Source organism: Panthera tigris, chromosome A3 (assembly GCF_018350195.1).
Source record: "Panthera tigris isolate Pti1 chromosome A3, P.tigris_Pti1_mat1.1, whole genome shotgun sequence".
NCBI lineage: Eukaryota > Metazoa > Chordata > Mammalia > Carnivora > Felidae > Panthera > Panthera tigris.
In genome coordinates, this window is record NC_056662.1 from 99,919,817 (window position 1) to 99,946,171 (window position 26,355).

Below are 26,355 nucleotides of genomic sequence, written 5' to 3' on the forward strand. Positions count from 1 at the left end.
GAGAATTCTCAACATCTTTCTACTGCATTTAATAGAAAGGCATGTTTTCCTACTATTGTATAAAGTGGGTTATGTAGAGGCGCCTGGATGGCTCAGGTCATGATCTTGCAGTGTGAGTTCAAGCCCCACATCGTCGGGCTCTGTGCTGACAACTCAGAGCCTGGAGCCTGCTTCGGATTCTGTGTCTCCCTCTCTCTCTGCCCCTCCCCCGCTCATGCTCGCGCTCTCTCTCTCTCTGTCAAAAATAAAAATAAACATTAAAAAAAAATTTTTAAAAAGTGTGTTATGTGGAAGTTTAAACAGAACTGCATCTACTTTGATAGGTCAACAACTCCATCTTGTTGACTTAGAAAAGAAATATTAGGAAACCACTAAAGTTGTATTTATTTAAGGTTCTATTCTTTACTTTCAGAGGTACAAAAAAGTATTCGAGTCAAAAGTTAAGATACTTTTTTTTTTTTTTTTAATTTTTTGAGAGAGAGAGAGCGCGTAAGCGGGGAAGGAGCAGAAAGAGGGAGACAGAATCTGAAGCAGGCTCCAGGCTCTGAGCTGTCAGCACAGAGCCCGACATGGGGCTCAAACCCATGAACGGAACAGTGAGATCATGACCTGAGCCGAAGTCGGCCGCTCAACCAACTGAGCCACCCAAGCACCCCTCATTTGTTTAGATTCCACACACAAGTGAAATAATGGTATCTGTCTTTCTCTGTTTTGACCACTTTTAAATAAGACTGAACTTCTTCATATTCTTTTCTCTTTATATATAAAGAGAAATTAGCCATGTGTCTGCTAATTCCAAATGTTTTTATCCAGTTTGTGATCTGATTTTTTCTTTGTTCATGGTAGTTTATGCCATGCAAAAAACTACTTTCATGTAGGCAAAACTATCAATCTTTTCTTATATGGCTTCTAGGTTTTCTCATATTCTTAGAAAGCCACCCTCAGATTATAAAGTAATTCTTCAATATTTCTTCTACTCTCATAGTTTCATTTTTTAAAATATATAAATCTTTGAAATTAGTGTAAAATATGGATTCAAGTTTATTTTTTCCAAATGTGTATTCAGTCATCCCTAAATCATAGACTGAACAATCAGTTTTTTTCCAATAATTTGAAATGCCACCTTTAAAACACACCAAATGCCTTACTGCATTTAGATTTCTTATTTTGTTCCACTGATCTACACTAATTCTACAATGTTTTAACTACTGCATCTTAGAATTAGCTTTTGGGGCACCTGGGGAGCTCAGTCAGTTGAGCATCCAACTTCAGCTCAAGTCATGATCTCTCAGTCGTGGCTTTGAACCCCACGTCGGACTCTGTGCTGACAGCTCAGAGCCTGCAGCCTGCTTCGGATTCTGTGTCTCCCTTTCTCTCTGCCCCTCCCCAGTTCGCGCTCGGGCTTGTTCGCTCTCTCTCAAAAAAAAATAAACATTAAAAAAAATTTAAAAAAAAGAAAGAATTAGCTTTTAATCTGGTAGGGCTTGTCCTCTCTTAAGTACTATTATTTTTCAGAATTTTTCTGGATATTCCTTTTTTTTTTTTTTTTGAAAGCTGAGCTATCAAAATGCTTTCAATTAAACATACCATTATAAAATGAACCCTGACTTAAGAGTGTATTAAATGTGAAAAAAAAATTATCTTTTATGGCCAAAAATTGATACCAATAAAGTTTCCTACTTCTGTATGAGAAAAAAGTAGAAATGATGACTGTATCATGACTCAAATTTATAGGGTGTTTATCTAAACCAGTGGCTCTTGATTTTAAAAAATTTAAGTATCCTACTCATTAGCCAACAATATGTAGCATGTAATATCCTAAAGCAGTTGTAGAAGTCAGAAATTTATGGTTTTACCACCCAAGTATGAGTATGAACCCATATACCATACGCAGTTTTAGCTATATTTAAAAAAAAAAATCTCTTCTAAGTCTCTTTTAATCTATGAGTTTTCCCTCCAATAATTAATTTGTTGAAGAACCTGGGTTACTTGATCTGTAGAATTTTCCACAGACTAGATTTTGCTTAAGATACGATTTAACATGATCCTGTCTTCTGTATTTCCCGCAAACCAGAGTTAGAGCCAGACACCTGCTCAGACTCGGGTTTATTCTCTCTGGCAAAACTTTAGGTGGTGTCGTGTTCTCTCATCAGGAGGCACTCAAAGGCTGGTTATCTCTCTTTTTTATGACATTATCAACTGTGTTGATGTACAATGTCTAGATCCATTAATTTACTGGAAGTTGCAAAATGTGGTAATTCTACTATTTTTCATTTATTATTTGACATATTTTTCAAAGAGATATTTTTCCTCATCTACAGTTTGGTTACCCAAAGTACAGTTCATAAGGCAGGATAAATGCTTCTTTTTATCTTTTTATCCATTTTTATCCATTTATTATCCATTTTTATCCACTTATACTCTGATAATCACCACTTGTGGGTTTTAGGGGTTTTTGTTCATTTATTCATTATGACAAATTGTATTTTCCAAAAATTATTACATTTCCCATCTGACTTGGTTTTCTAGAACCTTGCCATTTTCCCCGGAACCTTGCAACTTCATGAGACCTCAAAAATCTCCTAACACAGCCCAGAAATCTTCAGAACTAAAATGTAATATGTTATTTATATAATCAATGTTTTCATTTGTATAATTTTTACCTATATAATACATATTATTTATTATTATAAGATAATAAATGATGTTATTTAATACCACTAAGTTTAGGGTAATCTGTTATATAACCGTAACCAAATGGATACTTGTACCTAGAAGCAATGGGCTGCTGCAGTAAAACATCAAGCATGTGGGGTGGATGGAGGGTGAGAGTTGGAAGGACCTTGAAGAGACTTAGCAGAAGCCTAATGGTCTTCATGGAAACCACTGGTGAGGGCTTCAGAAAAGTGAGAAAAATGTTTTGGAAACCTGGAGGAAAAAGGATCTCTGTGTGTGGTGTCTGAAGTTTGTCAAAGTTGTCACCTGTGGTAAGGCATGACAAACAGAAAATTAGGAGCCATACCTAATGAACTGATAAGATTTAGCTAGAGAGTTTCAAGCAGAATGCTCAAGAGTACCAACTAGTTTCTTTTAGCAGAGTATAAGGGTAAAAATGAGCTTCAAACAAGCCACAAAACCTGTCTAGTTTTCAAGTACAATTTAAAGGAAATATTAAGGAGCTAGGACTTGATAAGTTCAAAAATAAAACTGTTTCTCATTCTCAGCCTTTCCAGTCTGCAAAAATACTTGAAGACCTCAAAGTTCTAAGGAGGTGCTCTTCACAGAACCTTTTCACACACAGAAAAGGCCCCTTGGGAATCCTAAGGGGATACTTCCACAGTCTTTTTGTTAAACAACAGGGCTACAGAGAATCTTAAGGGTTTTACTCCATAGCGGCCTCACATGGAGGCCAAAACGGCGAAGGGCTTAATCTTAATATTTGTGGGTGTAGCTTTTGTCTCATGGAGAAAACCCCAAAAAGACCCACAGGAAACCCAAAGTTAAGATAATATTTTCTGGAAAAGGAAGCATAATTCAAGGGATGAAACCAAGAGCCCAGAGTAGAACCAAGGGCTACGAAGGATCATTACCAACCAGTACAAATTAAGAAATCAGCCAACACGTGCTGTATGTAAATACCGCTATATTCCTCTGAAAGTTAGTTTGAACACCTGTTTTCAATTTTTTGTTGAGGTGGAATTGCAGGGTCATATGGTAGTTCTATGTCTAACTCTGCATCATTTTACATTTCCAACAGCAATGTAGGAGGGTTCAATTTCTCTACATCCTGACACCTGTTATTTTCTGTTTTTATTATAGGCATTCTAGAGAGCATGAAATGGCTACTTCATTGTGGACCTGATTTGCATTTCCCTAACGTCAACAGATTTTTAACATCTTTTCATGTGCTTTTTTTAATGTTTATTTTTGAGAGAGAGAACTCACACAGGGGAGGGGCAGAGAGCGGGGGGGGGGGACAGAGGATCCAAAGTGGGCTCTGTGCTGACAGTATCAAGCCTGATGTGGCGCTTGAACTCACAAACCGTGAGATATGACCTGAGCCGCGGTCAAATGCTTAACCGACTGAGCCACCCAGGCGCCCCTCCTGTGCTTCTTAATTATTTATATATCTTGTTTGGATTAATGTCTATTCAAGTCCCTTGCCCCATGTTTTATTTGGGTTCTCTTTTAGTTGTTGACCTGTAGGAGTTCTTTACATATTCTGGATATTAGATCCTTATCAGATACATGGTTTGAAAATATTTTCTCCCACTCTTTTCACTCCTTTGATGAATAAAAATTTTTAATTCTGATGAAATCCAATTTATCTTTTGGAGTCATATCTAAGAAACCATTGCCACATCCACTTTGACCTCTAGAGCTCTCTTTCTTAAGCAGCAAGTTAATCTCTCTATATAAACTAAATATCCTACTTTAACACACTTCTGAGTTCTGGAATTCCTTTTACTAATAATACTAGATGATAATAATAACATCTAAACTTATGATGTAGAAAAACCTATACTGTTTCAAAGCAATCTGCCTTGACACATAACTTTGTAATAAATATTATAAGGTTAGCATTGCTATTTCTAACCTATAGAAACATGATTTTTAAAAACTGATATGATAAAACATACAACTCCCATATTATGTTCTTGCACAAACCCTCTATTCCTTAGCTCCAAACTAACACGAACATACAAAAAGAAACCACAACCTGGAAACAACTATAATAAATAATCCCCTCACATGAACCCTATCTGGAGGTTCCAGGTTTTCCCTCTAGATATTGCTGGTTGCTATAACTGATGATGTTTTGGTGGGTTTTGTCATAAGGATTCCTCCCACACAAACAAGACATCCAGAAGTTAATGCCCAGTTCTACATTTGAAATGCAGATTAGTATGTGACAACTTAAGTTTTTCTACAGTTAACTTAAAATATTTTATAAGAATCATGAAGGGGCGCCTGGGTGTCGGTTAAGCCCCAACTTCGGCTCAGGTCATGATCTCACAGTTCGTGAGTTCAAGCCCCGCATCGGGTTCTGTGCTGACATCTCAGAACCTGGAGCCTGCTTCAGATTCTGTGTCTCCCCCCCTCTCTCTCTGCTCCTTCCCCAGTAGTGCTCTGTCTCTGTCTCTCAAAAATAAACAAACATTACAAAAAAAAATTTTTCTTAAAGAATCATGAATTAAGGTTAAAAATATATCACACCAAAAAAATGCAGTAAGTTTGGCACTGAAGCAGCATTATCTCTCAGCATAGACACATTCTGTATCTAAGTACCCTTCAGTTACAACAAGGAAATGGCAGATATTAATCAATATGGCAAAAGAAATAACTTATCACTTTAATTTTCCCTGCATATATGTATGTATATGATTCATATATTCTCACTTGCATGTCTTAAGTTACAGTGTAAAATTTATTCCAAAATGGTTTGAAAGCCACTGGCCTAAAGAAATGAAAATAAGGAAAAATAAAAACGACTCTAGTATGAGTAAAAGCAAACAGCAAGCTTCATGATATATTAAACTACTTTCTACCGTGTGTGCTTGGCAGACATTACTACTAACATATTGTTTCACAGTCCTAATAAAAAAAAAAGAATTCTAGAAGATGACAGCTAAAAATGTCCACACACAAATTCAATCTGAAACTAGTCCTGCTATCAAACTGGTCATAAACAAACTGGCTTTGTCAACCCTCAAGAACAATGTTTCTTTCTCTTAAGTGATACACAGATAAGATTCTGTATATGCAGATGACCACTACCAAATGGATAGTTTGGGAGAGGGCTAGGCTAGGCTGAAAACCCAGGTCCTCCAAACACCCCCAACTCAACAAAGGTTGGGCCTGGTGATGCAGTCAGTACTGGGATTAAGATGACAAATGGTGTTAAGTCTGAGAAATAAACTGAGGAAAAACTAGAGCTCTGAAGCACATTTCTGGAAAGAAAGAGGACACAAAACAGAATAATTCATTTCTACTGAATATCTACACGTAAGGAATTTAGGGATTATAAGTCCAGACACAAATAATAAGACAGATGCCATGTGATGGTTAATTTTATGTCAACTTAGAGGGTGTTTTTGGAGGAGACTAACATTTAAATCAGTGAATTATGCCGTAAAGCAGATTGCCTTCAACAATGTAGGTGGGCCTCATCCAATCAGTTGAAGGCCTAACCAGAACAAAAAGACCAGCCTCCCCCAAAAGAGGGAGAATTCTCCAGCAGACTGCTTTCATTCTGGAACTGCACATCAGCTCCCCAGGTCACTGGCCTTCAGACTAAAACTGCACCACAGGCTCGCCTGGGTCTCTGCATACCAAGCCTGCTAGCTCCATTGCAGATGTTGGACTTGCCAGCTTCCAAAACTGCGTAAGCCAATTCCACACAATAAATCCTTTTATTTATATACGTATCCTATTGGTTCTGTTACTCTGGAGAACCCTAACACATGATCAGAGATTCTAAAACCTATGGGGCTTTAAGTGAGGTCACATGTACTCATGGAGATTAAGAAAAATTAACAGAAAATAATTTATTTTTTAATTCAAACATGTCATAAATATTTACTGAGCATCTATTAGGAGCCAAGGACTAGGGTCAGTACCAGAAATAGAGCAGTAAAGGACACAATCCCGTTGTGGAGCTTACATTTTAATGTGGCGGAGCTTACATTTTAATGTGGCAAACACGCGATAAATATACATTATGTCAGCTTTTGGTAAGAGCTATAAAGTAAATGTAGGGTAGGGGTAAGTTCAGAGGCATGCAAGGAAGGAGAGAGTGGTCAAAGTTCTATATTAGATAGGAGAGGCCTCTCTGAAGGGAAGGTGATATTTGAGAAAATATCAAAATGAAAGAAGCTAAGCAAAAATGTGTGGGAAGACTTCAGGGCAAAAGAAACAGCAAGTGAAAAGGCAATGAGACTAAAATAAAATAGGAGCAAAAGGTAATGAGGTATGCGCTAGAGATATCAAGACGGAACAAGGCAGAGTAGGAAAATGAAATAGGCAAAGAGTAGATCATGAAGGGCCCAGTGGGTGTGGTAAAGAGTTTATATTTTATTCTCAATGTGATAGGATGTGAATGGAGGGCATGTCATGATCCGTATGCTTTTAAAAAAAGACTTCATTAACTACTACATAAAGAATTGACTCTAGAAGGGCAATGGTAAAAGCAGGAAAACATTAAAGAAGATGAAGTTTGATGGAGTGGAAAGGACTGTGACAAATAGAATATTCTAGATAAAGTTGACACATCAAAAAGGAAAAGAAAATCTGAGTACAAAGCTCAAAAGAAGCTAGTTAGTCATCTGCTTCGGAATTAAAATTCTCAGAATTGATATAATCCCAAGTAAGAGTATATAGAGAGATGGAACAATGAGATCTCACTACACATGTATTAGAATGGCCCAAGTCCCTAACACTGACAATACCAAATGCTGATGAGGATGTGGAACACAAACTCCCATTCAACACTCCTGGGAATGCAAAAACGGTTCAGCCACTTTGAAAGATAGTTTGGCAGTTTCTTACAAAACTAAACATATAATACAGCAATGATGCACCTTGGTATTTACTGAAAAAAAGCTGAAAACTTCTGTCCACACAAAACCCTGCACATGAATGTTTTTAGAGCAGGTTTATTCGTAATTGCTAAAACTTGGAAGCAACCAAGATATCCTTCAGCAGGTGAATGGATAAATAAACCGTGGTATACTATTATTCAGTGCTTAAAAAATTAAAAAAAAAAAAAAACTATCAAGCCCTGAAAAGACATGGAAGAAAGTTAAATGCATATTACTAAGTGAAAGAAGCCAATGTGAAAAGGCTACATAGTGTATGATTCCATCTATAGGACATTCTGGAAAGGCAAAACTATGGATAATAAAAAGATCAGTGGTTGCCAGGAGGTGAGGAAAGAAAGTGATAAGTGGAGAATAGAAAAATTTTAAGACCGTGAAAATGTTCTGTACAATACCATAATGACTGATACATGTCATCATATATCTGTCCAAACCCAGACAATGTACAACACCGAAAGTGAAACCCAATGTAAACTATGCACTTTGGGTGATTATAATATGCCCATGTTAAGTTCATCGATTGTAATAAACGTTCTACTCTGATGGGGGATACTGATGATGGAAGAAGCTATGCATGTGTAAAGCTAAAACCGCTCTTAATAAAGTTAAGTACTGGGGCACCTGGGTGGCTCAGTTGGTTAAGCATCTGACTTCGGCTCAGGTCATGATCTCGCAGTTCATGGGTTCAATCCCCATGTCAGGCTCTGTGCTGACAGCTCAGAGCCTGAAGCCTGCTTTGGATTCTATGTCTCCCTCTCTCTGCACCTCCCTCATTCCCACTCTGTCTCTCTCTCAAAAATAAATAATAAAACACTAATTTTTTTTTTTAAGTCTTAATTAAAATAAAAAGGAAGAGAGATGGGAAAAGAGGGCCTTGGGGATATATTCAGAGGTACAAGGAAGACAGATTCGAGAGGAAAAAGGAAAGAAATGAAGGGTAAAATGAGCCCCAAGATACATGAGAAAAGCCAAAAGAGTAAAAAAAAAAAAAGTTTCACAAAGCAACAATATCAAATGCTACAGAACAATTGAGGAGATAGTTAAGAATAAACCAATGGAGGTGCCTGGGTGGCTCAGTCGGTTAAGCCTCCAACTCTTGATTTTGGTTCAGGTCATGATCTCACGGTTGGGGAGATCGAGCTGTGCAGGGGGCTCCACACTGACAGCACGGAGCCTGCTTAGGATTCTCTCTCTCCCCCCCTCTACTCCTGTTCGCAAACATGCTCTCCCTCTACAAATAAAGTTAAAAACAAAACAAAACAAAAAGAATAAACCAGTGAATTTTACAAAATACCAATTTTAAGACCATAAGAAAATGTGAATGTTGGGGCGCCTGGGTGGTTCAGTCAGTTAAGCGTCTGACTTCAGCTTAGGTCATGATCTCACAGCTTGTGAGTTTGAGCCCCACGTAGGGCTCTGTGCTGACAGCTCAGAGCCTGGAGCCTGTTTCAGATTCTGTGTCTCCCTCTCTTCTGCCCCTCCCCTGCTCACACTCTCTCTCTCCTTCAAAAATAAACATTTAAAAAAAAAAAAGAAAATGTGAATGCAAGCCAGAAAAGGGTTCATATTTTAGTATGAAGCTTTAGTCTGTTTTCTTCTAATTTCCTAATTGGGAGCCCAGTAAGTGGAAAATGTTTTGATGAAGGCAAGGAAGAAAAAATAATTTTGGACTTTATGCAGAAATAGGAGACAGAGCCTATGAGATCTGGGGGAGAGCTCTGTGTGCCTTCCCAGGCTGGAGTGTTGCATGGTCACTCAGCAATTCAGCAAGGGTCTGATAGGGGAGCTGGGTAGCTTCCCAGGGTCCTGGGTGACAGGTATCAGCTGTGTAACTTGGTCGTTTGAAGGGAATGCCCAGAACACAGACATGTCAGTGATTTTCATGCATTTTTCCCCCATTACTACAGCCTCCCTGTATAAGCTCATAATTACATCTTCAGCCCTGGAGTATGTAAAGAGATTAGTATAGGGGCGCCTGGGTGGCTCAGTCGGTTAAGCATCCGACTCGGTTTCAGCTCTGGTCATGGTCTTGCAGTTTGGTGGGTTTAAGCCCTGCATCAGGCTCTGTGCTGACAGCACGGAGACTGCTTGGGATTCTCTCTCTCCTTCTCTCTCTGCCCCTCCCCCACTCACACTCCCTCTTAAAATAAATAAACTTAAAAAATTTTTAAAAGAAACTAATGGGCCTACTGTATACTAGCCTATAGACCATATATGCATATACAGAATAGGCTGTTCTAGAATAGTCTATACTCCTGCCTCCTTAGTCTCTTAGATCTGTCTTTTGTGCTTGGATCAATTTCCTAAAACATTTTTATGTTACTTCCTTCCTCTGAAAACCTTCATTGACTCCCTGTAGCTTGAGAAGAAACCCAAAGTCCTTGACTGGCATCCACATTCAAGGCCTTCACAATTTGAGCCAAGGTAGCTTCCCATTCTCATTATCTGTGGGCCCTTGACAAGAAGTGTGTACTGTGGCCAGGCTCATCTGGTCACTGTCCCCGCAACAGGACTTGTGTTTCTCCTCCTTCATGATCCTATTGCTATCATTCTCTTTCGAGTGTGTCTGCACACCATCATCTCTAAATCCCCTCCATCCTGGCTCCCATCTCCACTGCTTTTGCTGATGGTGACATCTACCTATACTGTCATTGTGGCAATGAGATGATTGCTTTGTAAGTGTCTCAGGCTGTACCATGAGCTCATGACAACCATGACACAACCTGAGGGCAGAATAAGAAGATTGTGCCAGGAAAGGAGAGCTCCAAAGACAAACCAACAGTTCTGCCCTGAAAGGCAGCTCAACTTCCTCCATTCTTCTAGTCTCATTTGGGTACTGCATTAGGAGGGACACTAAGATGGTCCCCCAAATCCTCACCCCCTGTTAAGCCATGATGATTAGGGTTGTATGGCAAAAGGGATTTTGCAGGTGTAATTCAGGTTACTAATCAGTTGACTGAGTTCATCAGAAGGGAGGTTTTTCTGGTGGGCCTAGCCTAATCATATAAGCCCTTTACACGTTGGTCTAGAGATAAGCAGGAAAGTTAAGGGAGACTTTTGAAGTCAAAGAGACAAGCTCCTCGTAGCCTGCAAGAAAGCAAACACCCATGTTATAAATTGGCGCTGAGGACCTTGTGGCAAGACACGTCTAACAGCCTCTAAGAGAGCTAGGTGAGAGCAGGCAAGAAAAGAGGAACTTCAGTCCTTCAACTGCAAGGGCCTGAATTCTGCCAATAAAATGAACTTGGAAGAGGACCCTGAGCTCCAGATGAGAACCATAGCAGCATCAACACCTTGATTGCAACCTTGTGTAGCAATGAACAAAGAACCCGGACCATCCATGACTGGAAACTGTAAAATAATAAATGGGTGTTTTTAACCTGCCAAATTTGTGGTATTTGTTATGCATCAATAAAGAACTAATACAGACCCTACTTTCCTAAAGAAGAAGCTGCTTCTATCCCAGCAACAAGTGGGGATACAAGCAAACTTAAAGGAAAAAAAAAAGCTGACTTTTACTATTTCTAACTCACTATGACCAGGGATTTTGTTCAATTACTGCCTGAGTAACAGTACCTGTTTTGCAATAATTTTTACAAAATACCAATGTTCTGCAAATTGTGAGCAATGTTAACAGGTTTACTTTTTTATTTCCAATTTTAGAAAATTACTTTGATAACCATGCAGGAATAAAAGTCACTGGGTGTCTAGGCTTCTTGGATGTCTGCCAAAGTTGTGCCAGCACCTGGAGAGATATATTCCTAGGCTAATCTCAGAAATGAGCCAAGGTCATGGCTCCTGTCCCTCCTTAGTACCAAGAGTTTTTACTCCATAAACCACAACCTTTCATTTTTGTTTAGAGTAAGAATAGCTCAGAGAGCTCTCAGCTACAAAAAAGAAAGTCCCTCCCTAATAATTACAACCTTGACCCCTAAAGCGCGGACTCTAACAGTCTAAACATCTTATTTAAGATTCAAAAAGCCAAGGCTATGCATTTCCTGCTGGGAACTGTAGTTCTCCCCTCGACCTTCAACCACTGGCTGCGCGAAACCTATCACGAGCCCAACCGGCGACCCGAGCGCCGGCAGCCACGATTGGTCCCTGACTGGGGCAGCGCGGGGCTGATTGGATGACAGGTCCCCGAAGCCGTGCCTACCTTCCTGCGCCCGCCTACCCGCCACCGACTCCTTTCTACACCCCATCCCGCTTCAGCAATAACCCTCAAGTCATCCTGTTGGGCTAAATCCCCAACTAACTGCCTCACGGGTCCGCCCGGGACTCTCGCGGATGAGGGCGACCCTGACACACGCCTCTCTCCTGGGGCCTAGACAGAGAGAAAGCCTCCCCCATTTTCCGTTGGTTGCACGAAGTCAGCCTGACCACGCGCTCTCTCTCCTCGCGCCCCCGCGCTCACCTGGGCGGCGGCAGTCACACCCGATAACTGACAGACCCGCAGCATCTCGGCCGGGAGGACCGCACTGCTGGCGTACGCGGGAGCTACCGCGGCGGCGCTAGTAAGGGAGAGCGTGCGTGAGTGCGTGCCTGCGTCCGTGCCTCCTCTCCGCGCCGGGCGGGCGTACCGGAAGGGCAACCAACGTCGCTGCGCACGCGCAGCTCCCTCTCTCGACTCCGCCTAGGCGGCTCGGAGAGGGTGGGCCCTCCTCTGGCGGAAAAGGCGATTTCTCCTTCCGGGTCTCTCTCGGAATTCTTTGTAGCCCCAAAAAGGAGTTAGCTGGGGAATCAGGAGGGTGAAAGGGAGTCGAAAACATCAGTGCAGGAAACAGCTGTGATTCTTCGAACAATTCAAGCCAGAAAATATCTCAGCCGCCTCTTTCACCTGGATACTTAGTAGAAAGCAGTCGATCTGGTGAAAGTTAACGTAAACAATGGTGTTGTCTTGGTTTGCGTGTTCGCTTCATTTGGTAGCCTTTCTTGAGGAAGTCATCCTGATTACGGGACACTGAAGGAACAGTGGAGAGACCTTTGTGCGGCGTGTGTTTGTTGTTCACGTATCTAATAAGTGGTAGCGCAGAGATAGAAACCCAGATTCTTCGGGTTCCATCGCTTCTACTCCTAGATTAAACCACACTGATTTTTCCACCACGTTTTCATTTTACAAAAATAATTTTGGCCGCTTCTGTGGAATGGGTTGGAAGTTAAGGAGGTCAGTGCAGAAGAACTGTTCAAAGTGTTCCACTAAGTCTATACCCAAGGTTTGGCATGTTAAATACTGAACATAGTATTCTATACTATTAGCATTAATAATGATCTTATCATCAGCACAGTATCAAAGAAACTAACTTGCATAAATATTGTATTTACAAAGTACTTTCAGGTCTTAACTAGGTAATTTATTACAGTATGGTGTTGTTAGAGTTAGGGTTTATTACAGTATGGTACTGACCCCACTTGTAAAATGGAGAAGTAATTTGAAAATTACCTAAAATAATCATGTTTGTGTATGTTCGATGCTTTTCAGAGTACTTTAGTAATCACATTACACTATTTTGTATCACCATCACCTAACGGCCTACAGGGTAGTCGCCCATTTTCTAAAAGTAATTTTAGCAATTAAATTGCAATCTGCCCATCCTATCCCTGCCCACTGCTGTCATGCTGGGTGATGCCAGTGTGATGACTTTTCTAACACCTTGGCCATAAACCTGTCAATTCCAAACAGCAATTTCTGTTCGAACCATTTGTGGCCCAGCTACATCTTGGACCTGAACATCCCTACCAACTTTTCCAGCTTCAAGATCTCAAGCTTCAAAATTAGTTTCCTGATGTCTCATTTAACCAAATCCTTAATCTTCATAACCTCTACATGCAATTTATGAAAACTTTTTTGCTTTAAAAGACTCCCCTAAAGTAATACACAACTTTTAAGTCACTTCTCTGCTCAAAAATGTGCAATAACTCCCATCGCCAGTTCAAAGAACATTTATGAAATGTCTCCGTACTTTTCCAGCATAGGGGAATGTTTTTAAGGCTCAACATGGCCATCATAGGTGGGAGAGTAATATAGCAATGATAGTGGTCAAAGCTGATCACCCATTTACATACTCTAAAACCCAGAAGAACTAAAGGATAACCATCTCAGTGGTTCTCAAAGTGTGAACTAGGGAGTTTGAGACATTTTCAGAAGACGCATAAAATCAACACTACCTTCATAACATTAAGATATTTGCTGTTTTCACTCATCTCGTAATTTTAAAGTAGATTTCTTCCAGAAGCTAGGTGACAAGTGATATCACAATAGATTGAATGCATAAGCGAATTTCAGAATCCAGCTTTCTATTAAACCAGATCTTAAAAGAGATTTGCAAAAGAGGTTAAACAATGCCACTCTTCTCACTAATTTTTTTTATCTTGGAATAGTTATTTTTCCTGAGTATATTTTGTTATAAAAATAATTGTTTTAAAATTAATTACTCAGTATGATAGGCAGGATAATTATTCCCAAATATATGTACATTTTCCTAATTCCTGGAACCTATGAATACGTTCGTTTACACAGCAAAAAAGATCTGCAGGTGTGATTAAATGAAAACTCTTGAGATGGGGAGACTATCCTGAATTATCTGCATAGGCCCAATGCAATGACAAGGGCCTTTATGAGTAACAGATGGGGAGAGGAGGGCCAGAGTCTGAAAAGGAGATGTGACAATGGAAGCAGAAGTCAGAGAGATGTGATTACTGGCTTTGAAGATGGAAGGAGGCACAAGGCGGGGAAGGCAGGCAGCTTCTAGAAGCTGGAAAAGGCAAGGAAACATATTATCTCCTAGAGAATATGCCTCCCCTTCTGGAGGCAGAAGGAACATAGCCCTAGATGTTTTGATATTAGCCTTGTGAAACCCATTTTAGACTTATGACCTACAGGGGTGCCTGGGTGGCTCAGCCGGTTAAGCATCCAACTTTGGCTCAGGTCATGATCTCACGGTTCGTGAGTTTGAGCCCTACATCGGACTCTGTGCTCACAGCTCGGAGCCTGGAGCCTGCTTCGGATTCTGCATCTCCTTCTATCTCTGCTTCTCCCCCACTTGCACTCTGTGTCTCTCAAAAATAAATGTGAAAAAAAAATTTAGACTTATGACCTACAGAATTACAAGATAATTTGTATTGTGTTAAGCCACTAAGTTTGAGGTAATTCATTTCAGCAGCAATTGGAAATATAATTAAAAGCTCTCTGGGGTCCTCAACTTTTAAGCATGTAAGGAAGTTCTAAGACCTAAAAGTTTGAGAACCACTGCTGTCAATAAATCCTGTCTTTCTCTCTGGCTCCCTCTTGTCTCATCTTACCTCTTTGTGTTTGTATTGCCACGAATGATCTTCCTCTTGTTAAAATCTTCACCTTTCTTTAAGACTCATGTTATATTCTACCTACCACATCCTCTATCATTTGCCTTGTATTGATGGTCTATGCTTGTCTCCTTATTAAATGTGAACTCATTGAGACCTGTGTTTGATCCTTACCCATTTCAACTAGTATATGGTGTCATGGATTGTATATGCATGGAATATCCTAGCCAACAAGGATGGGAGAGAGATTTGTTGTTTTGTGTTTGAATGACATTAGAAAAAGTGTATGATCACTAATTATGAAGAATAAAGTAAGGAATGTAGAATTGTTTAGGTAAGAAGAGTAGAGATGCTATTCTACCAAATAATAATCAGTGCTAATGATTAGAAAAGTGTGTGGTGTGTGTGTGTGTGTGTGTGTGTGTGTGAGAGAGAGAGAGAGAGAGAGAGAGAGAGAGAGAGAGATCCTTAGGATATTTACATTCATTTAATTATGTTTGGCATTTAATTAAAAAAACAATTTTAATAACATTGATATTTCCCAGTCATTTAGCCTGACATTCACCAGCTTTGACTGGAAAATAGGTTCTTTTCTGAAATTGAATAAAATTGAGCATAAAGAAATTGTGTTTCAAATTGTGTGCTTTAAATAGATCTGTCAATCAAATGCTCCGTAAAAATTTGAGAGCTTACTATATGCCAGACACTCTTTATAGGCACTTCTTTTCCAGCGGTGAAGAGCAGCCTGGCGTATAGAAGACATTCAATACAGGGAATGTTCCCTTGACCGTTCCTTTATTCATTTTTTTCTCCTTCCTCGACTCCACCCAAGTTTTGTTTTTTCTTTAAATTCCCTTTTGACCTGGAGCTTTTAGACCCAATGCGACTGCCGTAGGGCGGGATGGCAAGATGGCGGCCTCTGCCTTTGCCCGTGCCTTCAGAGCTGCATCAGGTCAGTGAAAAGCGACGCGCTCGATTTATCCCTTCCCAGAAAGCGGGAATGGCGCGGGATGGAGTAGGCATTTAGCATGGAGGTGAACAGGAAAAAAAAGGCCAGAGGATTGTTCCAAATTTTCTCCGGGGCTGCCTGTGTTCGGCCCCTCGCATTGGATATTTCCGACACTCTTGGATCCTCGCGGACCTGGGTGTCCCCGGTTTCTGCTTCCTTACCGGCTCCTGGTCGTTCCGCCTTACTTTGAAAACAGACTAAAAGGACGGGACGGAAGGGGGACAGAGGAGGCAGCGAAGTCCCCGCTAACCTTCTGATTTAGAGGCTAGGATTCGCCACTCGTGACCGTTGGGCTTGAAAAAGTAATTTCTCTGAACCTAAGATTCTACAGCTCTCAAACGAGGATTGACACCATCTACCTGAGGACTGAATGACCTCGTGCACGTAAAGTGCCCTGCGTAGTGCCTGGCTCACAGTAAGCTTGTATGTATGAGATTCCCACAACGTGCAGGGAATCTGACTCTTTTGCACACTCAGTCCCGGGCACAGGGGCAGTCCTAAGGATTTCTTGACCGAGAGAGATGACAGGAGTGAAGGCAATTAAGTTAAGCTGCCTTCACTCGAAGGGCTTTTGCAAAAATATTTAAATGATAAAATTATGAGTAAATTAGTTAAGCACAAAATACATTAGGATAAAACTCTGTGGAAACAATAGAAATTTAAAAAAAACTACAGTGTAAAATTTCCAACTATTACAGAAGAGCGTTTTTACGTGGAGTAATTTTTGATTGTGAAAATACAACATGTAAAGAAAAATATGTAACACGTGAATGGCTTAACAAATAAGTCTAAAGCAAACGCCATGTAACACCCAAGGCAGGACTTAGAACACTACCAGGAGCCTCTTCTCTGTGTGTTTCTCCCAGTCAAAATTCCCTCTTTCTGCCAAATATAAACACTATCCTCATTTTTATTGTTACCTTGCTTTTATTTCTGTACTAGCTTTAATATCTATGTATGCATCTCTAAGTAATATAACATATTGTTTAGTTTTGCCTGTTTTTCTACTTTACGTGAATGGAATTACACAGGTAACCCGATGTCTTTTAATTTGTGAAATTCATTCATTTTGGGTGTGGCTGTAGTGCTTTCTTGTTGCTATATAATAGTCTCTTATGTGACCACTCCACAGTTCTCCATTTTAGGATACTGGGCATTTGAGTGTTTCCAGTTTGGGGCAATTAGGTCGAAAGCTGATTGACCTTGTGTCCTGGTACCTGAGTGCAAGTTTCTCTAAGATGTGCATGTGTGTATACTTGTAAAACTGGCCGTGGAAATTGCTGAATCAGAATGTGTGTGTGTGTGTGTGTGTGTGTGTGTGTGTGTGTGTATTGCATTGCCTGATACTGTAAAAGCGATGTGCTTCTTCAAAGTCACCCCAGCACTGTATGTGCCACATCCTCACCAACAGTTGGTATTGTTAGACCAGCAAATTTCTGTGAGTCTTATGGGTATTTAGTGGCATCTCATTGTGGTTTAAATATCATTCCCCTGCTTACTAATGAGTTTGAATACCTTTACACATGTATATTGGCGACTTGAATTTTTGATGAAATGTCTACTTAAATATTGTGCCCATTTTTTTATTGAGTTGTCTTATGGGTTCATAGTAGTTCTTTATATGTTACGAATGTGCATCCTTTCTCATTTAAGTGTGTTCCCAGGATCTTCTCCCATTCTGGCTAGCCCTTTTAGTTTATTTAAAGTATCTTTTGATGAAAAGAAGTTCTTATTTTCATTGACTTGAATTTATTTTCCTTGCTTTTTTTTTTTTTTTTTTAATTTATTTTGAGAGAGAGAGAGAGCTCAGGGAGGAGCAGAGGGAGAGAGAGAGAGAAAGAATCCCAAGCAAGCTCCGTGCTCTAAGCTAGGAGCCCAAGGCAGGGCTCATAGTTTGTGAGCTCATGACCTGAGCCGAAATCAATAGGCAGCCATTTAACTGACTGAGCCACTCAGGTGCCCCTGTTGTTCTTGCATTTTTTTAAATAGATGATGTAGGTGGGTATCAACTCACTATGATAGTTAGATTTCATTGTAAGCATTTGAAAGAGTGATGTGACAGCTTATTTTTAAATGTATTTTAAATATACTGGACATTATATCCTTTTTAACAAGTTAAACTATTTAAAATTTTAGATGTTACTTAAAATTTTGTGAAAGGGTAAATAATTTTTCAGAATTCTTTTAGAGGGTATGGGATCAAAGAAGCTTGAAGAGCACTGCTTTAGACAGTCATACTCACTTCGCTTCCCACTCCCTACCATTCTTTCGATTCCTGCCACATGGGACTGTTTGTAATTCCCCAAACATACTATGCGATTTTTGCCTCTTCACCTGTGCACTCCGTTCTCTCTGCCTCCTCATTCCTTCAAAATTCTGGTTCTGTGTCACCTTCTTTGTTAAGATATCCGTGTTCTCCATACAAGAATGTGTTTAGAGAAAGCTAATATGTATTGAAATGCCCAAACAGGGCAGAAGACCGAAGGAGCAGTTAAATTACTGCCCTTGATTTGTGTGCTACCCTTTTGTTAACACATTCCGAGTTAGACTGTGTTCAGTTTTTACAAGGTAAATCGTGTGGTTGGTCCACCTGAGAGTATGGTGGACAAGGGCCCCCAAGTCATTTTCCCAGGAACTGCTCTCAAGTAAGGTTCATCCTTCATTTAATGTATTTATCCCAAATTACGTCTTAATTAATTTTGATCCATTTTACCAAGATCACTTTCAGTGCAGATAGTCTTTGGACTTTGCTTTTATGCAGATGTGACAAACATGCTTTACGCAGCTTCAGGACCTTCATAAAAATTGGGGAAAATAGTCAATTAGGGAGCCAGGAAAAGACTTTTATCAGGAGAATGGCAGTCAACTAATTTGGGGATAGTTTCTAGTCACCTTGGGATTTACCTAACTATCCTGTTATCCTGTCCACATTTATCTCTTTAGAATATAAAGAAATCTTTTCACATGCCTTTCTAAAATCAGGATATGCTGTGTCTAGACATTTCCATGATTTCCCAGGCTAGGAACTGCAATAAAAAATGAAATGAGGTACTTTTTAAGGAACAATTCACTCCCAATTGACGATGTAGATTTTTCTCTTGTGGTGAATTCTCTGTATCCATTCTAACATTTTGTTTTGTTTTGTTTCGACAGATGAGCCTGTAGTTTACCTATTTATATATTCTAGACCCTTACCTGCTCACTTCTTTCAGGAGTGGTTTCTAAGAATTTCTGAGGGTTTTTTTTGTTTTGTTTTAACCAAAACACCAAGTTTGGATGACCTTGTGAAAATTGGGACATTTTCTTGTCTACAGTCCTCCTCTTCAATTCACTTAATCTTTCAAAAATTATTTCCTAGCTTATCATGTCTGCAAATATTTTCAGTTCTTTGAAATACAGTTATTTATACCTGGAGACTTGAATGCCTTGTACTGAGTAGAGAATTTCACTTCTAAGTTCCCCCCAAAAGGGCTCTCTCAAATGTCTCCTGAATCATGGATTTCAGCTAACTTATTAATGTTTATCCTACCCTTTTTAGTTTGAAAATTGTTATCTTAGATGGAGAACAGAAAAGCAAAAATATGGGTTTTAAGTATTCAATCTTTCTCCTGCCCCCAGGTAACATTATAACATTTTTACTAAGCATTTCTCTGCTCTTTATTATCTGCCATTAGCATTCATTAAATGTTTTCCCTGTGCCAACCCTTCTTCCTAGCACTTTTCATGTTGTCTCATTTAATTCTTGTTACCTCCTCATGATTAACCTTATTTAAATTTGAGGAAACTGGGGCAGAAAGGGGTTAAGTAACTTGCCCATGGTCACACAGCTAGTGAGTAGTGGAGCTAGATTATGAACCTAGACAGTCTGACTCAAATACCAGTTCTTCCGTTCTACACCACACTGCCTCTCATTTGTGATGTGAAATCAGTGCAGTGGACAATAAGGCAGTGGTTCTAAGCCCTGGCTGAACCTCAGACTCCCTGTGGAGTTGTGTTTTTTGTTTTTTTTTAAGTTTATTTTGAGAAAGAGAGTGTAGGGGAGGGGCAGAGAGAGGGAGAGAGAGAATCCCAAGCCAGTTCCATGTTATCCGCTCAGAGCCCCATGGGGGCTCGAACTCACAAACTGAGATCATGATTTCGAAATCGAAATCAAGAGTCAGATGCTCAGCTGACTGAGCCACCCAGGTGCCCCAGAGCTTTTTTTTTTTTTTAAACCAACTATTGAGGTGTAATTTACATACCATAAAATTCCTCTTATGTGTACAATTTGACGATTTTTAGTAAATTTAATGGGTTGTGCAACCATAAGTACAATCCAGATTGGGGGCATTTCCATCATCCTGTGGAGCTTTTTCAGTGTGCACATTCTTGAGTCCCACACTAGACTCACAGCCTGAGGGGAGTCAGTGCTCCACTGGCTTTGCAGCCCTGGACTCTTACTTTGGCAGTAATGTGAAGATTATGCATTCAGTCCATGCATCTAGGGCCCCTCCACCCCCACTCTGTGATGCACCTTCTGATCTGTCCCCAGGCATCTCCACACATAGCTTCAGGCAGGCAGTGCTCAGCCTTGCGCAGGTCCAGTCCCCGCTCCAGGTGTATGTTTGCTTCAGCCCCCTTGCCTTCATGTATGTTTATCCTATCCGGACTCTCCACCTCCTCTTGTGGCCTGTTCATTTTCTAGAGGAGAGCTCAAGTACCTGTTTTGTTCTTTAGGAAACCTTCTCTTGCTACTCTGTTGCATCTGCAGGGAACGGCCAGGCTTTTGCATCTCTGCCCTGCCTTTGCCCTATGTGCTATGGAGCCCTACTTCATCAGATTGTAAGATCTGGTGGGTGGGACTTAATGTTACAACTGTTTTGTTCCCTACTGTTGAACACAGAACTAGGACACATCAGAGTGGATTGTGGTGATGGTTGTACAGCTTTCTATGTTTATTTAAAAAGTATTGAATTCACACACAGTTGGGGAGTTTTATGGTATTTATGTTCTACCTCAATAAAGTTGGTAAAGGGGCACCTGGGTGTCTCAGTCAGTTAAGTGTCTGACTTCGGCTCAGGTCATGATCTCACGGTTTGTGAGTTTGAGCCCCACGTTGGGCTCTGGGCTGACAGTTCAGAGCCTGAAGCCTGCTTTAGATTCTGTGCCTCCCTCTCTCTCTGCCCCACTCCTGTTTGCACTGTGTCTCTCAAAAACGAATACACATTAAAAAAAAAATTTTTTTTTTTAATAAAGTTGGTAAAAAGCTCCACAGGTGAGTCTGATACTCACCTTGCTTTGATACATTACTTAATTTTGAACATCTGGATGCAGAATTTGGCTTATCATATTAGATATGTTTCTCTCTCTTTACAGGAGTCTTACAGCCCCTGAATATTTTGGTGTCTTCAGCCTGTCAAAACGGTGTCAAGAATGCCTGTCTTAGTTCTGCACTGTCCACCCGGCATTTTAGTTCTCTGCAGACACCAGTTGTTTCCTCTGCTCCCAGACTTGCCACGTCTGTCAGAAACCTGACGTGTGGACATACTGCAGCAATCCTCAATAGGTAGAGTATATTTCAGTAAACATGATGCTGACACAAAAATTCTAAAATACTCATGCCTGCAAAGATGTTTTAGAAGCAGACTTCTAATATCTAGAAGCAGACTTATTATATAGACTTTGCCTGGTGGAGGGGAGAATATGATTGATAGCCATGTGCCTACCTGCCCGACAGAGCACACTTCTGATGTTCTAGATGTGGTTTCCTGGATGGAAGCTGTCAGCCAAAGCGGAGGGTGAATGAGATGCTCAGCGGGCAAGACTGCTATCCATTTAGTCAACAAATACTTAGTTAAGGACTCCTGGGTACTCAGTACTTGGCAGAAAGGATGCGAAGATAAAGTGAAGTCCTCAAGGAGTTAGAGATAACTCTGAATAGATAAGAAGTCAGATGATTGGGGCGCCTGGGTGGCTCAGTCGGTTAAGCGTCCGACTTCGGCTCAGGTCATGATCTCATGGTCCGTGGGTTCGAGCCCCGCGTCAGGCTCTGTACTGACAGCTCAGAGCCTGGAGCCTGTTTCAGATTCTGTGTCTCCTTCTCTCTGTGACCCTCCCCCGTTCATGCTCTGTCTCTCTCTGTCTCAAAAATAAATAAACGTTAAAAAAAAAAAATTTTTTTTTAAAAAGTCAGATGATTAAAATACAATGGGATAAATTCTCTCATGGGGATTGAGGGGGCAGATTATGGAAGGCTTACATGTTGGCGATGGTTGTTATTCTTATTTATGCTTAGTGTCCAGGATCATTTGAAGTAACAACGTATATTAAAGTCAGCTGTATTCCAGTGGAGCTGCTCCACTCATTTTTTTTTTTAAGTTTATTTACTTTGAACTAAAAAAAATTTTTTTAGTGTTTATTTTGACAGAGAGACAGCAAGCAGGGGAGGGACAGGGAGAGAGGGAGACACAGAATCCGAAGCAGGCTCCAGGCTCTGAGCTGTCAGCACAGAGCCGGACACGGGACTCGAACTCATGAACTATAAGATCATGACCTGAGCTGAAGTCAGATGCTTAACTGACTGAGCCACCCAGGCACACCTTTAAGTTTATTTATTTTGGGATAGAGAGAGGGAGAGAGAGCAAGAGAGAGAGAGAGAGAGAGAGAGAGAGAGAGTGAGTCCCAAGCAGGCTCCACACTGTCAGTGCAGAGTCTGATGAGGGGCTTGAATCATGAACTGTGAGATCATGGCCTGAGCCGAAATCAAGAGTCAGATGCTTAACCGACTGAGCCACCCAAGCGCCCCCACTCATTTCTAAGTACAGAAATGGATTTTATCCTTTAATGAGTCTTATTGCTGAGTTATATTTTTAAAAATAAATTTTAGAGCGGCCCCCTTGCTTCCAAATGTCCTGAAGCTACCAGTCAGAACCGTAACATACTTCAGTTCACGGAAAGGGAAGAGAAAGACTGTGAAAGCTGTCATCTACAGGTTTCTTCGGCTTCATTCTGGCCTGTGGCTAAGGAGGAAGGTGAGTCTTCACACTATTAGATTGAAAAAGGATTGGGAGGAGATTAAAAAGAAGCAGAATTCAGTGAGCCTATTCACTGATGTACCTTCCTTTCATTTACCAGCAGCTTTTACAGTGCTGTGCTTAAGTACCAATTTGGCAGGCATCTCTTAATGTAAATGAATTCATGTGAAGAAAACACATTTAAGCGTGCATAAAACGAAACACTCTTCACAATAGCTAACGTCTTCAATGTAGGATGGGTCCATCTCAGGTCTTTTATATGTCTGTGCATCTAATGATCACCAGAAGCCCTTTGAAACCCCCAATGTGTAATAACCTGTAGGGAAGCTCTGTTTAAGCCTAGAGTGTTAGAGCAACAAAGTTGCCTTTAACAAGGACTTAGTCTCGTGGCTCAGATTGGGGACTGAAGAGCTTTCAACCAATTTTGGATTGGATTCTCTGTGGCTTAGTCTTTATGACAGAACATTGACCCCACATGAACTTTTTTTAACTTTATGTTTTTCTGTCTGTTGGTATGTATGATTGGGCTCCATATCAGACAGAACCCTAACACTTACTCTGACCTGGGACCATAGCCTGTGAGGGGGAATTCTGACAAATTATTACTGCTCTGTCCTCTCTCACAGCATGTCATAAGCATGAATGTGGGCTTTTTCGTTCACGTCTTTATTCATGGAAACAGATGATGATTAGAAAGCAGTTGAAGACTAGAGCTTTGTAAAACTACCTTTGAGTTTTAATAACTATTCAAATTTTAATTCCTTTTCACTACTTGGAAGTTAATGAATGATTCTTAAAGATCGAAATTTGTTTCTCCATAAAAATAAAATACTTAATTGGTGGGATTTTCACTAGTTGAAAGGTTGAAAGGATTATCTCCTATTACATAAATAATCCTAAATTTATAGGTAAATATGTTGATTGGAACTCTCCGCTCATTCCTCCTTTGGAACAATACTGTGGTAGTTCCTTTGCTACACTTGTAATTAGAAGCTCATGTAATCTGTAAGTAGCCAAACTAAATAAATTTAGTTCAGTTAATAGTTCTGAATTTTGTGTATTTTGGACCATTGGAAAATTTCCTCCCCTTTGTTGTCATATTGACTATAACCAGGTCTTCATCTAGCCCTAGATAAAATAAGATGAGTGGTTTTCTTTGCCTTCCTTTCTATGCCCCTTTTATTGGGCTCTGAAACCATCATGTTATTGTAAAGGACCTGGTCACATTCTCTAATCATAATGCCTCGTCCCCACTCAAGGTCCCAAAAGTTATTCTATATGCAGAATGGCCTGCTTCACCAAAATGCAATTTTTAGGGGAAAACAAAAAAGCTGGATGGGTTAATTTATATTCATGTTTAAAAACTGAAAATACTTTCTGCAGCACAGTTTTATTCTCTCTCATTTCTGAACCTAGACATTGTCTGAAAAGTTTCAAGTACTTTCACAGTGGTTGCATTCCATAGAATAATGATCAAAGATACTCGTGGTAATAGGACAAAAAATTAACTGTCTGTAAGTCAGAAATCCACAGGGACCCAGCTTGGCTTACAAACTAGAAAATTATTACACAAATAGGGGGATTGGATTTGAATCTTTCCATTGAAATTGTAAGCACTGAGTAGTAAAAATCTAATCTCTGGCATTTTAAAATCAGAACTCTTAAATACTGTTTTCTTATTTCTTAGTATTAACTGTACTGTAGAAGTTGCTGGTCAGAGTGATGATATCAAGACATGTCAGAAACCCAAGATGATTTCTCAGCCCAGGGCTAAGGTTTTGTTCAGTTAGTGTAGTGCCCTAAAGAGTAAAGAGCCCTTGGCCTGAAAGGACTCAAGGGCTCTTAGCAAAAGCTTGAGTTCTAGTCTCCCGTCCCCACTAACTTTCTGTGTGGTTTTAGCCATGTATTAACCTGGGTGGCACCTAAAGTCTCTTCTGGTCTAAACAGACTATCCTTGTAGTTTTTACATTCAATCGAATCTAATTTTTCTACAAAAATTAATTATTTTCTTTCAAAATTAATAATGCTTGGATGCTGTATCTGGCAGTTCTGAGTTAAACATACAGGCTAACACCACTCCCAATAGCAATTTTATTGTATTCAGTATTCCTTAGAAAAGTACTTACACTACAGAAATCAGTCCCTACTGTGAAAGGAGGAAATGAAGCTATAAATTTAGGTGCTGTGCTCATCGGCCCTTGTAATACCTAGTCCCCTTAAATGAACATAAATCTTATCAGCCTAGCCAGTGATGTCCTTCCTCAGCCTTACACTGGGAAAAATAGTAGAGTAGTGGTTAAGAACTCTTACTAGTTCCGTGACCTCAGTTGGCTACTTTACTTCTATAACCAGTGGTGGTTTTTCTTGAATCTGTAAAATGAGAATAATGGTATGTTGTTGAAGATTGTTGAAGAGATCATAAGGTAATGCATATAAAGTTAGCGATTATAATTATACATCATTACCCTGTACTTTCCCCACCACAAAGATTCATCAAAGTATTAAATTACTAATATTTCTTTTTCAAACTGCATATACTTTTTCTGTATCTCCCCCTCATTGAGAATCACATCTTTCTGAAAAACATTACCAGCCCCAATGAAAGTCTCATCATTGTTCTCATTGGACCTATAAACCATGAATAGTGAAGATATCTGTTGTTTCCTACATAACGTCTTGTTTTAAATGTCTTTATAATATTATCCCACAGGCTGGTTATAAGAAAAAATTATGGAAAAAGACGACTGCAAGAAAAAGGCGCTTGAGGGAATTCGTGTTCTGCAATAAAACCCAGAGTAAGCTCTTAGATAAAATGACAACGTCTTTTTGGAAGAGGCGAAACTGGTATGCTGACGATCCTTATCAGAAGTATCATGATCGGACAAACCTGAAAGTCTAGATCAGAAGTTTTAGGACTTCCCAGTTACTGAATATGTATCTTTGTGTAAATGATGTCTTTGCAAAAATGAATAAGTGTAAAACTTGATGTAAATTGTGCCAATTGGTATGGAAACATACAGTTCCAACATTAAATTTATTAAAGTTTTAAAACTTAATGGATTAAACATTTCAAAATTTGTTCAGGGAAATGAGAGTTTAAAATTGTTGATTATTTTTAACAAATGGTAACTATTTCCACTTAGGCTTATCTAGTTGCAAGGAATTTGAAGTTAGAGCAGGCATAAGAAGACTGAAAGCCAACAAGTTACCTCAAGCAGTGTGACATTATTTGAAGTATGTGTGCCTGGGAACTCAGGAACCACCTCACCAGCTCCATCCCCCTCCCAGAAATAACCCCCAGGTCTGAGGAACGAACAGAAATTGTAGGGTGTTCCAAGATCCAAGGCACCTCGAAGGGCCTCAGGAGCAAAAGATGCTAGATTTTTAGGGTTGGGGGGGTCTGCCGTGCATGTGACTCAGTTTCTGCCCCCGTCAT

The 26,355-nt window shown here is 40.0% G+C and overlaps 2 protein-coding genes across 11 annotated transcripts in view; one reads left to right on the forward strand and one right to left on the reverse strand.

Moving 5' to 3' along the window:
• IMMT (inner membrane mitochondrial protein) overlaps positions 1-12,166 on the reverse strand; it is a 41,310-nt gene extending 29,144 nt beyond the window's left edge. For all 10 annotated transcript variants that reach the window (XM_042981903.1, XM_042981900.1, XM_042981899.1 and 7 more), the window contains exon 1: positions 12,013-12,166. In XM_042981903.1, coding sequence (XP_042837837.1) covers positions 12,013-12,057 — 45 coding nt within the window. In that variant the 5' untranslated portion in view covers positions 12,058-12,166. The remainder of the gene's footprint in view (positions 1-12,012) is intronic.
• A 3,403-nt stretch (positions 12,167-15,569) lies between these two features.
• On the forward strand, positions 15,570-25,975 carry MRPL35 (mitochondrial ribosomal protein L35). The gene is made up of 4 exons (XM_007082302.3): positions 15,570-15,849; positions 21,262-21,451; positions 22,772-22,916; positions 25,630-25,975. The coding sequence occupies exons 1-4, from the start codon at positions 15,807-15,809 to the stop codon at positions 25,816-25,818; spliced, it is 567 nt and encodes a 188-aa protein (XP_007082364.2). The 5' UTR covers positions 15,570-15,806; the 3' UTR covers positions 25,819-25,975.
• Positions 25,976-26,355: the final 380 nt, after the last annotated feature.

Bases quoted from the DNA above. Each gene is read 5' to 3' on its own strand.
- MRPL35 (XM_007082302.3), top strand. From the start codon at position 15,807: ATGGCGGCCTCTGCCTTTGCCCGTGCCTTCAGAGCTGCATCAG. The intron at 21,452-22,771 runs GTAGAGTATATT...AATAAATTTTAG, and splicing joins ACTGCAGCAATCCTCAATAG to AGCGGCCCCCTTGCTTCCAA. The intron at 22,917-25,629 runs GTGAGTCTTCAC...ATTATCCCACAG, and splicing joins GCCTGTGGCTAAGGAGGAAG to GCTGGTTATAAGAAAAAATT.